General features: G+C 28.7%; 2 protein-coding genes across 2 annotated transcripts; one reads left to right on the plus strand and one right to left on the minus strand.

The window, feature by feature from the left end:
* Window positions 1–2,164: 2,164 nt before the first annotated feature.
* LOC123297896 (dynein intermediate chain 2, ciliary) lies at window positions 2,165–6,335 on the minus strand. Its single transcript, XM_044879717.1, has 10 exons — window positions 6,281–6,335; window positions 6,108–6,224; window positions 5,845–6,049; window positions 5,182–5,453; window positions 4,371–4,626; window positions 3,951–4,112; window positions 3,316–3,744; window positions 2,878–3,106; window positions 2,407–2,640; window positions 2,165–2,342 (listed from the first exon to the last, which is right to left on the minus strand). Exons 1-10 carry the CDS (start codon window positions 6,302–6,304, stop codon window positions 2,165–2,167), a joined length of 2,106 nt encoding a protein of 701 aa, XP_044735652.1. The 5' UTR covers window positions 6,305–6,335.
* A 4,406-nt stretch (window positions 6,336–10,741) lies between these two features.
* On the plus strand, window positions 10,742–14,480 carry LOC123298435. The gene is made up of 4 exons (XM_044880434.1): window positions 10,742–10,893; window positions 11,561–11,838; window positions 12,351–12,563; window positions 14,431–14,480. Exons 1-4 carry the CDS (start codon window positions 10,819–10,821, stop codon window positions 14,459–14,461), a joined length of 597 nt encoding a protein of 198 aa, XP_044736369.1. The 5' UTR covers window positions 10,742–10,818; the 3' UTR covers window positions 14,462–14,480.
* Window positions 14,481–15,194: the final 714 nt, after the last annotated feature.

Genomic DNA, 15,194 nt, shown 5'->3' on the forward strand with positions numbered 1-15,194 from the left:
ATAATCTTTTAAAGAAAAATGAATGCTTCCTTACGTTTAATCTGAGCACGGGAACTATTTCATTTTTTTTATGTGTACAAGTTACAAGACTTACTATTAGCAACTACTACGTACAAATTTAAAAACACTATACTTAGATTTAGTCGAATAGATATGATAATTAATTTAAAATGCTTCCAAAAATTTTTATAGAGTATAAAAATAGGTAGGATCTTTTCTAGTTATTTTTGAGTCTTTTTTATTAAATCTTTCTCAATATTTTTCGATTTTTTCGAAATAAGGTAATGTTATAACAAACAAAACAAACAAAAATGTTCAAAAACGGAACAATATTTCAAACATCTTTTAGATGTGATATTCCAATTTGTGTTTGCCAGCAACACTTTTATTTTTAAAATTATTTAAAAAAATGCATTTCGAGACGTTTCTTTTATTTTCGACTGAAAATTGATTAACTATACTAACTTTTGTACTAGTGATATTTACAAAATATAAAAAAAACCCGACAAATGCAGTTTTTTCCTTGTAGCTCTCTCCAAACTGAACCAATTTTCTTGAAGCATAGCTAGAACCCTATAGAAAAAATCAAAATCGGTTAGGAGCTACGATTCCATAGACAGGCAGATATACACCCACACTTATCGGTCAAACTAAAATAACTCAATAAGATAATCAGAAATTTTCTGCCCATTTAAAGAATATAGACCACAGGTATCTAGACCGGAAACCTGATTTCTAGTGAACTCAAAAACTGTATTTTTTAATCCGGTTCGATCCATTGAGCCATTGGCGCTACGCTTATCAAATTTATTATTATATAATAAATTTATTAATAATAATAAATTTATTACATTTTTATCTTTATATAGAGGCAACACGTAGAAAAATAGAGGTAACATTTTCCATCAAAAAATTCGATGATGAGTTTTCATCGGATCTTTACGTTTTAAGATCCTTTATTTCCAAAAATACCATTTTTAGTCATTATTGGAAATTATTTTATTAAACTAAGATTATTGTTTGAAAGAATATTTCAATTCGTTTTATACGTGTGTATCGTAGTCAATAATCCTCTTTGGCTTTTTGGGCTAGACATTACTGTGTCAGTCTATCAAGTGAATTATTTGAATGTCCGGATTACTGGATTGTATAGAAAAATTCAAAAATGCATAATAAACAAAATAAAGCATTTCATTAAGAGAATATTGAGGTCTGTTTTTGTCGGATTATTTGACGTATCGATCTATTGAAATGCCGGATTAGTGAGATTGTATTGTAATTGTAAAATAGTAAGGAAGCATCCTAAACTATAGCTTATATGTATAAAATGTTAATAAGTTTATTTTATGTATTCGGTTAACAGTTGAAAGTGCCAAAGTAGTTTTTAAAAACGTATAATTACACTATTTAAAAATTTATTCCTGTTATAAAAAAGTATATAGTATTTACTTTATTGTTAAAAAATGTAATAAAAATTTAATGCCAAAATAATAAACAATAATTTTAGATAATTTTTACTAACTTTTTGTTAAAGTAGAACCTGTCATGCAAAGCACCTAAATATCATAAGACCATATTTTCGACTGTCGTATAAACTGTCTCCGATTGATATAGGCATCTAGTTATTTTAAAAGATGACTGGCACTAATCTGGCTATTGGGCGCAGAGGGCTAAAAATTAGCTCATATTAACTGATAAGAGATTTAAGTATTTAAGAAAGTTATAAATTCTGTGGATATCGATTACAGAAATATTGTTTAATAATAATATTATTATTGATCAAATTCTAGTAGAATTTGCTCAAAATTATTTAAATCAGTAGACGATCATATGCACACCAATAATCTACGAATTCTGGGTAAATACTACAAAAATTGTCTCTATGATGCCTCGGCGTCCCCTTAATAACTCCATTCTAACGATGGCTACATGCTTAAACCATCCTGTATTTTTTATGTTTCGTATCTTTCTGTATTTGTATACTCATTTTTTCCAAAAAATAACTATTGTCAGTTTATACGGATATCCCTTGTTTGTTTTTAATCATTTTTATACAAATATTTATTCGCACTAATACAATAAATTAAAAATCCCCATTTTGCGAAAGGAAACAATCTTAAAATAAATAATAAAAATTTATTCGAATATAAATTAAAATATTTGATTAATCTTCTTCAACAATATCTGGTGGACGTTCTAGTACTGTCGGCTCTCTCATTAGCGATAATATTTTTTCTAATTTCCAAAGTTGTAGCTCTTCTTGCGTCATTTCAGATTGTTTCTTTGTCGGCTTAACGGGAATTCGCAAATTTGGAGATAATTTCAAACTTGTTACCGTACCCCTGTAATAATAACGTAACACTGTTATTTCGAACGATGTTTCAATTTTTTTTTTTTTTTACTTACTTATCGTCGCCAACATATATAATAGGCAATTTTCTATTGAAGGCAATACGTGTTAATTTGTTTCTTCTAAAATTTACAATATTTTGGATACACATTGGTTTGTATTTGTTGATGTTTATATCGTAAACATGAACTTTTCCGTCATTTGTGACTGCAGCAAATACTGTACTTGAGTAAGGGGCCCATCTAACATCGCCTACACACGTACCCAAATCAAATACAAACAGTGGTTCTCTGCAATAAATAAAATTGTTGATTTTATTAGTACGTGACACAAAACCATTTTATAAATAAAATCGAAACTGTTTTTGTGTTTCTGTGTGTATTACAGAAAAATTACTGAAGATATCGAGGTGCGAGTTTTTTTTAACACCATTAAAATATTAATGAAGTAAAAATCGTTGAGCAAATGACAAATAGTATTAAAATATATATGTTATTTTAAAATTGATTGTAATAATTTAGACTTACGTACGACCATCTTCCCAAATTTTTATTCGCCAGTCACCACTGCAAGATATGAAAATACTATCGTTGAATTTATTAAAATCGATACGGTACACGGGCATATCATGTGCTTGATATGTGACCATGTGTAAAAATGAATATTGTGGACTGCATTTATAAATAAATCCATCTTCTGTCCCAACTAAATACACTAATGGATTGTTGGGATGTAATCTTAGGCAAGAACCGCAAGCTGAAATTTAAATTATATAGAATTTCAGTTTTGAAATTTTAAAGTTTTGAATTATTGGGGCCTTTTATAAATAAACAAACACAGTGAACTTATGTATGTTTAAAACATAGTTCGCTTAAAGAGCATATAGTTATTGTCGTCTTTTCATTATTTTTTGAATATCACCTAAGAAGGCTGTTCTATAAAAATTTATATTGAAAAAATATTACCTAATAATTTAATAAATGTTCCGTCAGGTCCAGGAACTGGAGATGAATCCATGTATAATGTCATTACTGTAGTTAACGAAAATGAATTTAAAAGCAACACCCACTGATTAACTTTTCCATCGCCAGATATGGAATAGAAATTGAGATCACCATCATCAAGATCTTTCGCCCATTGTACTTCCCATACGATATCGGTATGTTTTTGTGTAATTGGATCACTTCGAAATTGTGGAGCGCTTGTTGTTTGTTGAATATTATACACATAAACGTTGCCATCATATAAACCGACCACAACAAAATATGGATTATTCGGATGAATATCGACACACATACAACCACTGTTTGTTCTACAAATACTTTCCGGATAAGAAGGATTTTTAACGGTGAATAAACACATGTATCCTTCGTCTAAACGGTTGGTAAAATCAACTAAAAGGATATTCATTAATAGGTTAAATCTGTTTTCATTTGTCGCATGTACAGAATTGGAGGCAAATTATGAACTAAACAGGTAATAATTCTCTGCCTTTAAGTCATGAGAAAATTAAGAATGTCAAGTTACTATATAACTTTGTAAGATCCCTGATTAATTATTGAAATTCGCTGTGCTTTTCTCAATATTATTAGACACTTACATGATCCAAACGAGACACCAAATAAATCATAATACCAATGACTGCAACGAATATCTGTAACAGTCATTTTCTTAGCCTTTTCATATGAAAATTTCCAAAGTGGCAATAAAGTTCCCACATCTTCTTTAAATTCATCAGCTGGATCATCCCAAAATCTGTAATCTATTAATGAAAATTAATGTGCTAGTATTTATAAATCTACATCATAATATAGTAATAGGTAATAGGTGCATAGATAACCGGCAGGACAGGAAATCTTTTTTTGTTAAGTATAAACTCTAATTAGACCGGCAGTATGCACATATGCAGCAGAATTTTGACAGGCGCAAGCTCAGAAGAGGTAAGGAGACTTGTAGCAGTATGTTTATCGAAAGCTAATATCTTATCAAATGATTAAAGCAGGATATCCAAAACTTATACCTTGAGCAATATCATTGTAAGTATTTTGATTTATCATTCTTTCCAAAACATTTAATGCGATAAACATTTTCCTATTTATAATATCTTGTTTATCAATTTCTTTTTTTCTTTGTTTCTTTGGTTTCTTTTTAGTTTTATCTTCTTTTAATTTTTCTTGCCTATCAAAATCTTCTTGCAAAGCATCATAAATACCCCATTGATGGACTTGCGCTGAATATGTCGCTCGTGGAGGTGGAATTGTTTGGCCATCACCTGCCTGTATATAATTAACATAAAAATGTAGGATTTCTAATTTCTAAATTTGAATCGAAATCACGTGTTAATCTCTTTAGGATTTTTATTTTTTTAAAGAAATCGGTTAGTAAAGAGAGTATATTAAACAGTAGCCTTGGAACATAAATGGTGCAATCAAATTTTTCTATGCTCAAATTTTAACGAATTTTATCTGCCGTAGGCTTGAAAAATGGAAAGAAACTTGTATCAAGCTTGTATCAAGTTTCTCTCCATTTCTCAACCCTTATTTCAACAAAAATAGCGTAGAATTACGAAAAATTTCACGGTACTACGCTTTTTACTTTACTAACCAATATATATCAAATAACAAAAATCTTAAAGGGCATTGGACTCTATCGATATAAAATTTCTACTATTCCAACGTAACTCGCATCTCAGAAACCGTAGATTTACAAGGAAAAGACAAACATTGAATAATTTTAATTTTTGTATATTGTATATGCAACAAGATGTTTTTTCTCTTTCTTATCTTTTGAAATATTGAATCACAAAATCTTCTATGCACATCGATACATACTCGATAAACTGTAATGTAGGTCATTGAAGCGCGTTCACAGTAATTAAACATATTCATCTGCTTTTTAGGCTTTGTAAAAATTTCTTCATCTTCATCGTCATGGCCAGCATCATGCCCACCTTCCTCTTCTTCATCTTCTTCACCCTCAACAACCGAGTCTGCAAAGCCTTCATCTGAGGGTACAATTGAATCCTTATGTTTTAATTCTTCATTCTGTTCTTCTTCCTCTTCGAGGTGTTCTTCTTCTGCTTCCTCTTCCTCAAGCGTCGCAGCTTAAAATTTATTATATTAAAATGTTATAATGTATTGATTACATAGTCCATTTAGTCTGGGTCGAATGATTTTTGATATTTTTTTGGGGTTCTATTTGATAATTGACTTTCTTGATATTGGTTTTATTTGGTTTTCATATCCTAATGCTGGTTAAATTTGGAATTCGCTTCATGAAAGTGGCATTTTTAGTCGACTATATAATTAATAGTACATTTCAGTAATTATAATTACAAAGCAAACTTTCAGGGTTAACTATTTCAAAAATGAATCCAAACAAATAAAATTTTCATTATTAATTTTTGTAGCTTACATAAATCATAATAGTATGTACGAATATATATATATATATGTAAGGAATTATATATTAGGCTCTTCATAATTTATACTCACGATCGACTCCTTGGCTAACAAGTTGTGCTATGTATTTGGGCGTACCACGTTCCAAAAGTGTACCTTCCATATTAAAAAACGTGACAGCATCGCCAGGATCAGGAAGGTATTCATAATATCCTGTGAAATAGCTGTAATTAACTAAACTATCTGCCTTTATAGGATTCTGGGTCAATAAAATTTTAGTTATTTCATCCTCCAACTCCTAAAACCGTGTAAAATTTTTCAATAAAAAAAAGCTCAATTAATCCTTATACATTTACCTTTGTTGATAGAACTAACTGATCTTCTGGCCTATGGAGCTCTTTTAACTTTTCTACGTCTATTTGGGATAATGTAAAAATTTTGTTATTGCTTTTAACGCCACCCTTCCCACCTCCCTAAAAATATAATTATTGTTATTTTTGTAAAACTTAAATAAGTGATAATTACAAACCTTCGGCTCTTTTTTAGGAGGCATTTATATAAAATTATATTAATTTAGTTTTAATTCAAAATAGATTTGAGCTATTCAAATAAGCAGTTAATATAAATAAATAATATAATTAAAAATCAATAATAATAAATAAAGTATCCATAGGAACAGAAAAACGATTTTAGATATATATATATATATATATATATATATATATATATATATATATATATATATATATATATATATATATATATATATATATGGATTTTAGGGGTCCTCGCACGAGGGCTGATTGGCATGATAGAAACTATTATGTGAAGTGGTCCGTAGCAAAGTGGCCTACAACTATAACCTACATTGCAATTCTAGCTTATCTGCTGGAGATATATATTGTATAGCTGTACAAAGCTGAAAGCTCATGAGTTGTGGTAATACATAAACATATACACTTGGCTTTCAATGATGGTTTCCCTTATAAAACGTACTAATTACCATTGAATCTAACTAGAGCAAGTCGTTAATGTGCTTAAGTCATTTGTTTTTTATCTGGATCAAAAGACCAAAAATTATGGGACACGCTTTTATTAGAGGTATTAACTCATGCGTTGTGATGTAATTTATTTGTGTCTAATTTTAAATTCGTTTTTCTCAAAATTAGGGTTATGTATCGGGCTAAAATTTACCATATTTTTTATAAAATTTACATTAAAGGGAATTAAAATTCCCGTAAAGGGAATAAAAATTCCCGAACAGTTTACGAAGGGAAGCACGTTTCCAACGCAGGGTATACAATTTTATGTGGAGTTATACATTTCCGTTCAATATTATATATCTATGCGAGGTAACTTTGTTTTCTACCGCTAGGTAGAGTGTTTCTTAGCATTAAATATACCATAGCAGACCTTATATATCTTTTGATCATGAGTAAAACCATGAAGTATAGATACAAGGAGTGCGAACGTAAGGTCTCAATTTAGGGGACAGATAATAATAGCATCGGTACGGTTGCGCAGCCAGTGGCAGAAAAAGCAACTATGATCGAGTTTATTTTGTGTACATGAATACCATGGAAAAGCATAAGCTTAGCTTATACCGTTCAGACTCCTTGTATCTATACTTCGTGAGTAAAACTTTTAAAATAAAATTTGACATTTTATTTGTTCAAAAGTCGTTAAAACTTTGAAAAATTAAATCAAATACCTAAAATGAAAATTGAATTAAATCTTAAAGTGACGTATAATTATTTATTTGTACAATCGTAATAGTGGTCAGGTATTCAAAGTTATAAATAATAAGCTGAAAACTTAATTTTTTTAAAATACATGCAGAGTAAGTATTTAAATTAGCTAGAATACTAAAACTGACAAAATGGAAAATCGAAAACATGGTAAAAACAATCAACCTGAGAGAATCAAATATGTACCACAATCAAATATTTATTACTCATTGTTATCTAATCTAATTGATGTCGAAAAACAAGAGATGGTTTGGCCGAGATACAATGTAATAATCAAGGCTGTGCGAACGAAAAACCCAGGTTTATATCTAGCCAATGATTTATTGAAAGTTATTAACAATAAATATAACTTAAAAAGATCTGAGGCCGGCACAATAAGAGACAATTTAATTCCAATTTTAAATGAATTTTTAGACAATTTTGATAAAAAAAATTGTCTTGAATATAGAGCTGTAAAACGAGACGCAAGAGGTAAACAGAAGTTTGAAATAGCGAAAAAAATACAAGTTTTTAATTCAATAAAACGGGTTGTTAAAAGAGTAATACCTAGACAAATATTTGGAAGTTTAAAAAATTGGAATCTATTTGAATATATTATAAAGCGAATCATTTTCAGTGCACGAAATGAGGCTATATACCTTGAAGAATTTACACGAAATTGGAATTTGATTGGTGTATCATATTTGAACGTTTTACCTGAAGAAAAAAAGAAGTCTGTAGTGATAAATATTTTAATATGGTTTGTAAAATGTTATATAAAACCGTTAATATCTGTTAATTTTCACATAACAATGCTTAGTCCAAGCATTGGTTACGAATGTGTTTATTTTCATATTTCGGCTTGGAAAAATTTCTATAAAATGGTCATTCAAGATTTATGTAACAAAAAATATATAAAACCGTTAGAAAATAATATTGAAGATATTAAGAAATACTATTGCGGTGATCTACAAATTCGTCCGAAAAGAAAGAAGACAAAAGATTACCGTATTGTTGTTAGCAAGTGTAAAATACTAAAGAAGTACGGTAAACGAAACGAAATGCCACGGTATTTATTTCCATCAAAGGACTCTAAAAAATGGGCCAATGGAATTTTGTATGGACTTATAGAAGATCGTATTTGCAAGAGTAATAATCTGGAACAACACTGGGTTGATTTCAATAAAGACCATAAAGCTAAAAAATATGGCGTAGTCTTAGATATTAAGGATGCTTTCGGCAATATTCACATCAACCATCTAATTGCAATGCTAAGACAAAAAAAGTATAAATTTTTAGATAATTCGAACGAGCGCAAATTATTGAATGAAATTGAAATACAGTTGAAAAACCAAATAGTATCATGCGGGTTTCTTCCACGGAAAAAACTGAGACCAAAATTAAATGAAAAAATTGTTCGATACTACAAATGGGAACACGGTATCCTTCAAGGGTGTCCCTTTTCATCCGCTCTATGTGATATTTACCGATGTAATTTCGATAGAGAGTATTTATCAGAGTTTAAAAATACTGAATCGCTACTTTATCGTGTTGTAGATGATTATATGTTTATTACAACCGATGAAACTTTGGCAGAAAAATTTATAAATGTGATGAAAAAACAATGCCTACTAAGTGAAGAAAAAATACAAAGTAATTTAAAACAGAATGGAAATGAAACTCTTACGTTCTGTGGTAAAAAATTTAATTTATCAAATGGAGGAGTCGAATTTGAGATAAAATATAATAACAAAGATAAATGGAAATTTTGGAATTCGTTCTATCCTGAAAATGACCCATTTAAATTAGTACAATCAACATTAGAATTCAAAAGACTTCAAGTAATTTTTAGTAAAATTTTTTATAATACAGAAATTAATTCCGATAAAATTATTTTATCGAATATTGCAAGATCATCGATTTACATATCCATAAAATTTGAAGCTGCTGTATTTTCTGCTTATCCACATAAGGCATACCCAGAAAAAAAACTGTTTACATATATAAAACAATTTTCTTACCACTTTCGTAGAGAAATTTCTTACCGTATTGGTCATGAGAACGTTTTTTATGATTATATTCTTCATATATTTTTTACGGCATTAGGTTTTGTATTTAGAAATTCGAAACGTAAAAATTCTGATTTTAAGTACTTCATAAAAAGGGTCAAACAAAATATAGCCATAAATGAAAGAGGCTTAAATCCTGAGAAACAGAAAATATACCAGAATGTGATAAAAGATATTGTTTGCACTGTAAATAAAATTGACGATGTATAGGATAATTTTTAGAATGAATAGAGGAAGAATACAGAATTATAATGAAAAAAGCCCTTGTGGAAAAAATATGTGAAGAAAGAATAAGTCTTAGAAACTCCGAAAAATTCTTAGGAACTCTGAATAACTCTGAATTTCTCAACGTTTTTGGACAGTCTAATTCAAAGTTCTTAAGACTTTTTCAGAGTTTTTAAGACTTTTTCTTCAAATATTTTGTTCACCAAGGAGAATAAACTGAAAATGTGTGAAGAGTGATATTTAGTGAAGCAATTTTATTTTCACGAATGTAATTCATGGCTTAATTTGTTTAATACTAATCAAGATTCGAAGAATTTAATATCGGAATGAACTAGAAAGGAGCGAATAGGGAATTAGACTGGAAAAAAAAATTTTATTTAATATTTTATAATTTGATCCCAAATTACAAAAATTTACCATCACCAGATAAAATGAGGCAAATATTTAATCTATGGAAAAAACTGGTAAAATTTTTTCACATATTTCCCAAAAAGCAAATATATATGGTCGGAAATTTCCGTGTTTGGCATTTAATTTCCTTATATTTTATAAAATACGAAATAATCCGATCACAAATGTGCTGTTCTATGAGAAGAAAATTCTGTTTTACGGGATAACCCAAGAGAGTTAAGAATCGTTCAAAGAAAATAAATTTATTTCATATATACTGGAAAATGAAATAATCTTAATTTATTTATATAAAGTATTTGTTCTGAGTGCATGAACTCTCTAATATGTGGCATCATTCAATCCAAGTTACAAACCACTTGTTTCAAATATTGATTTTCCTGACGAAAACGTGATATGGCAAATGAAAATATATTATTTACTTGAATGTTAACATTTACAAACATGTTTTTATTGTCTGGTAATTAAATTTTGTGATAATTTAACAAGAAATCAATGAAAAATTTTATGGAAGTCATATTTCATCAAAATTTTATATTGAAATGGAACTAAACAGAAATTATTATCAATGTTGAATCGAGTAAATACTGTTTACTAATATTTTAATAAAAAATTTTTATACATTAAATCAAATTATAATGGAAGATAGTGGAATCGACAGTGGAGATACTAAACCATCAATTATAAGCGAAGAAGAAGGATTATTTAATGCGGTAAGAATTTATTCTGAGCTAAAATTATATTATTGGTCAATATGTATTGTTGTGAATAGTTTTGTAGTAGTTTTAATTGATTCTTTAATTTCAATCAAAGAAGTTTAGCATAATCTTATTAAACCTAGATTACTATGAATGAATTTCTACTTAATCCAACATAAATAAAATAAAATATTTATAAGTGTCATTAAGTTAATAAATCCCTGGTTAAGAAAAACCATTTCAAATCGTTCAATCATTTTTAAAAGTTATAAATTGTCTGCTACGATTCAAAACTATTTAAAATGATAGAGAATTTTCTAGATCAATCGTTCTAATAATATATAGAACGATTTAATTAACTTTTCAGTACCTATAGGAAGTTATTGTAATGGGTCCGATTTTCGAAATCGAAATTTTCCACATGTCTTTACATTTCATGGTTAGGGCAAGGCGTTAACTAAGGGTTGCCACTGGCAAAAATATTCTACAGACTAAAGAAATTAAAATTTTTTCACAAAAAAGTGAACATTCACTTCCCCATAAAATTACACATTTTTTGAAATTAGACTCAGGCCTTGGAAACCGAAGGCTTCGGATTAAATGTAGAGAAGTATATTTAGAGGTGACAATCCTACATTAATTGATTCAATTTAAATGATAGCTTGTTTAATTTATTTAACAGGTAGGAAGTGATAGCTCTTGTGGAAGTAGTTCATCACCACCCAGATCAGTTTCATCAAAAGATATTCAGCCAATAGTGGTCGTATCATCATGCATAGGTGGAAACGCAAGTACTCGACAAATTCAAAGAAAATTAGAGGCCCGTATAGAACAAGCGAAACGTAAACATCGTTTACAAGAATATAAGAAAACCACTCAGAATTTAATACCAATAGAGAGATTACCAATACCGGGCGTTAAAGAGCAACAACCTTTAGTTGATTGGGAAACAGATGAAAGGTAAATTGAAAAATTAGTAAATACTTTGAATTTAAAATAGATTTTTAACTACTTTAAAGAATACAGTGTTTTCGAGAGATAGAATTGCTAATTCCTAGAAAAAAATTATGCTTTATGCTTTATTTAATATTTAAATTTCAAACGTAAAATTTTTTATCCAGAAAAAAATCAAACCGTTATATTTTTCGCAATAGGTTAGGTTAGGCTAGGTTACAGTGGTTGTTCTGGAGTGGGACACACATTAGATCATAGGGTCCGTTGTGATACCGAAAAAGGGTTTGGCCCATCACCGGCCACTACTCCATGAACCACTTGGAGCTGTTTTTCGCAACCTTAAAGAAAATTATTGGATTATAGACCAAAAAGCTTATTTAAAAGAATTCTAACGATCTGATATACATGTAAAATATGGAGATTGAGTTCCTATTTAAGAGCTCTTCTTGCCTGGATACCGATTTATTACGTAAAATTAGAAAAATTGAAATAAGTTCTAATTTCATTTTTTATTTTAGTGAGGAAGATATAGCAAATTTTTTCCCAATAAATCGAGTTAAAGAAATTCACAAACATCAAGAATTAACAGACACATTCAGTATAGAAGAAATGTCAATTTCGGGAGGTGAGGATGAAGATGAAGAAGACGATTTACATTTAGTTCCTCCCACACCTTTAAATCGACGATTTGAATGCTGTATGTCATTACCAACGGAGAAATGTTCTATTATGTAATTAATTTAAATTATTTATTATTAAATTTATTTGAACAAGAAAAAACGAATTCTCTATTAGACGAAACAATAAAATTGCAACGGCTATTGTGTTCTAAAGAGGAATAAATTTTTCAAGTTTATATCTTCGATTTGTGTCGATATATTCCGTTTCTGGTTAAAATAACAATTGTTAGTATTTTTAAAATAAAGTAATTATTATATGCAATTTTTTTTTTCGAAAACAGAAGGGTATCGACATTAATCGACTGTAAAATTTGTGAAAATATGTAGGTATATGCATACGATTATCATTTATCTTGTTTCGTTTATAATATTCGTTGGATATTTATAATAAGCAAAGCGTCTTCTAGTGACGTTACAAAAATAGTAAAAGTGCCAAAAGCAATGCCTTTCAACTTAAAAAAATACATACAAATATTGTGCCAAACATTTTTATAGTTTTCTGCTTTAGTTTTCAAGCTGCATTTCTAATATATTTTGCAAAATTGGATTACGTAATGGTTAGATATTTTCGGGAAGAATTTATTTAAGTTAATGATTTTGAAATTATAGTATTCTTAAGCATTCTATTTCAAAATCCAATCCAGCTGCTGGTTTGTGCTTATTTGGAATTTCGGAACACAAGTTAAATAACGAATAGTTTTTGTTTCGGATAGAATGATTCAAAAAGCAATGAAGTTATTCCGATTCAATCCACTCGAAATTTTCAAAGAGTTTGAAACAGAATTACTATTTAACTGAATTTACAATTTATGATTTTCTGGCCCTGGAATTATAACTGGAAGAAATAGTTGTGAAATTTTCTTCCATATTGTGCCAATAATATACAAATTTGTTATGAAAACTTCCACTACAATTAAAATTTATTGATTTAAGACGCGTTTTTTTTATGTTTAATTTGGGCTCTACACAGACATCCAATTAATACGCATTTAGTTATATTAAACTGACAGTAACTGACGGCTAGCACAAAATGTTTTATGCCAGCATCAATAGGGCTTGTCATTTACAAAATGATTCTTTTTTGTTTCGGACTGTTTTAAATAAAGTAAAGACATATCTTCTATCTCTTATCCTTGTCAAAAAGCGCTGCTTGAAAAAGATAAAATATATTTAACTTTCTTAGGTTGAATAGTTTTTTGACAACTGTCCGAAACAAAAACAAATCGATAAAAAGGTCTATTAGTGTCAGTTTGACATGACAACGGCCATGATTATTCGATACGATATTCGAAATATGCAGGGACGCTTTGTCCAAACATCTAGCATCCCATACATTTAAAATTTAGTGGGATTAGATACTTGGTTTATCAAAATTGGATAAAATTTAGATGTGATAGAGCAAAATTAAATTTTTGGTAATCATATGACGTCATAGAGTTAAAAAATTCGATTTTTTTGATAACACAGGGAAATTTGATCCAATCTTATTGAAATTTTTTTAGAAAACCCCTAATTTTAGGTCATTCTTTTCAACTGTGATGTCAGTCTAGTCACCTAATAGAGCTAGGTTAATTTTGATCAGAAATTTAAAAAGTATAACCTAAATTTAGTGAGATTACATACTTGGTTTAAGGAAAAAGGCAATTTAAAGGAGAGTGTTCTTAGAAATGTTTCAAGTGGAGTGTAGGGTTCCGTACCCGAAATTTTTTTGTCGGGGTTTAAATTTTGTAAATTTTACTTGTTCTTGAGCCGAATCTACTTCAGAAAAATAAAAAATTACTTACGCAGATTTTTTCGTCATAATGAAACAAGAATAAACTTATTCACACAGAAACTACCGTTTTTAAATGTCATGGCCATGTTAATCAGTTTCCAATAATTGAAAAAATGCAATTCAATTTTTTTTATTTCTTCCTAGACACATAAAAATGAATTTCCACAATATATAGCTCAATACTGGCAGCTCCCATATATTATTTGAGTTTTTGTTCATCATTTCAAGATCGATAAAATTCCATAAATTAAATTATTAAATATTAAATTATTAATATTAAAATTTTATATTTTGTAAGTTAAGTTTAATTAAGTACCTAATTGATTATTGAAATTCTTATTATTTAAAATTATGATTCTTATTCCCGTACGTTTGAGTAAACTTATAAAAGAAAAATGTAAACGAAGCACATTGCATGCTTTTAAGAAAAAAATCACTTATTCGATTGTCTAGTAGCATCAATTTTTGATTCATTATATCTTTAGTTAAAGAACTATAAAATTTTTTGTGAAAGTGTCTTCATAAATTCCAAAATCTAATGGCCTTGTGGAATTTACTTTATTTTGAGTATAGTTATTGAAATAAATACCACGAAACTCGAAATAAAATCGTATATTTATTTAAAAACTATAATTAAAAAACATACTACAGATTTCCATTTCGTTAAATATCGATATTTTGATTGCAACAGAACCATCGTCATAGCTAAATTTATTCATATAACAATATTACAAACATTTTTTACAAAGTTAAAAGTAAATATGTAAAACATTATCAACAAATTACAGTAACACAAAAATACAAAAATTATCAGAAAATTGAAAAATAAATTTTTCAAGACAATCAAACTTTTTTATAACAGTCCACAAAAAATTATTTAATGAATTTGCAAACCCACACTAAGTGTA

This window comes from Chrysoperla carnea, chromosome 4 (assembly GCF_905475395.1).
Source record: "Chrysoperla carnea chromosome 4, inChrCarn1.1, whole genome shotgun sequence".
In the NCBI taxonomy this organism is placed as follows: domain Eukaryota; kingdom Metazoa; phylum Arthropoda; class Insecta; order Neuroptera; family Chrysopidae; genus Chrysoperla; species Chrysoperla carnea.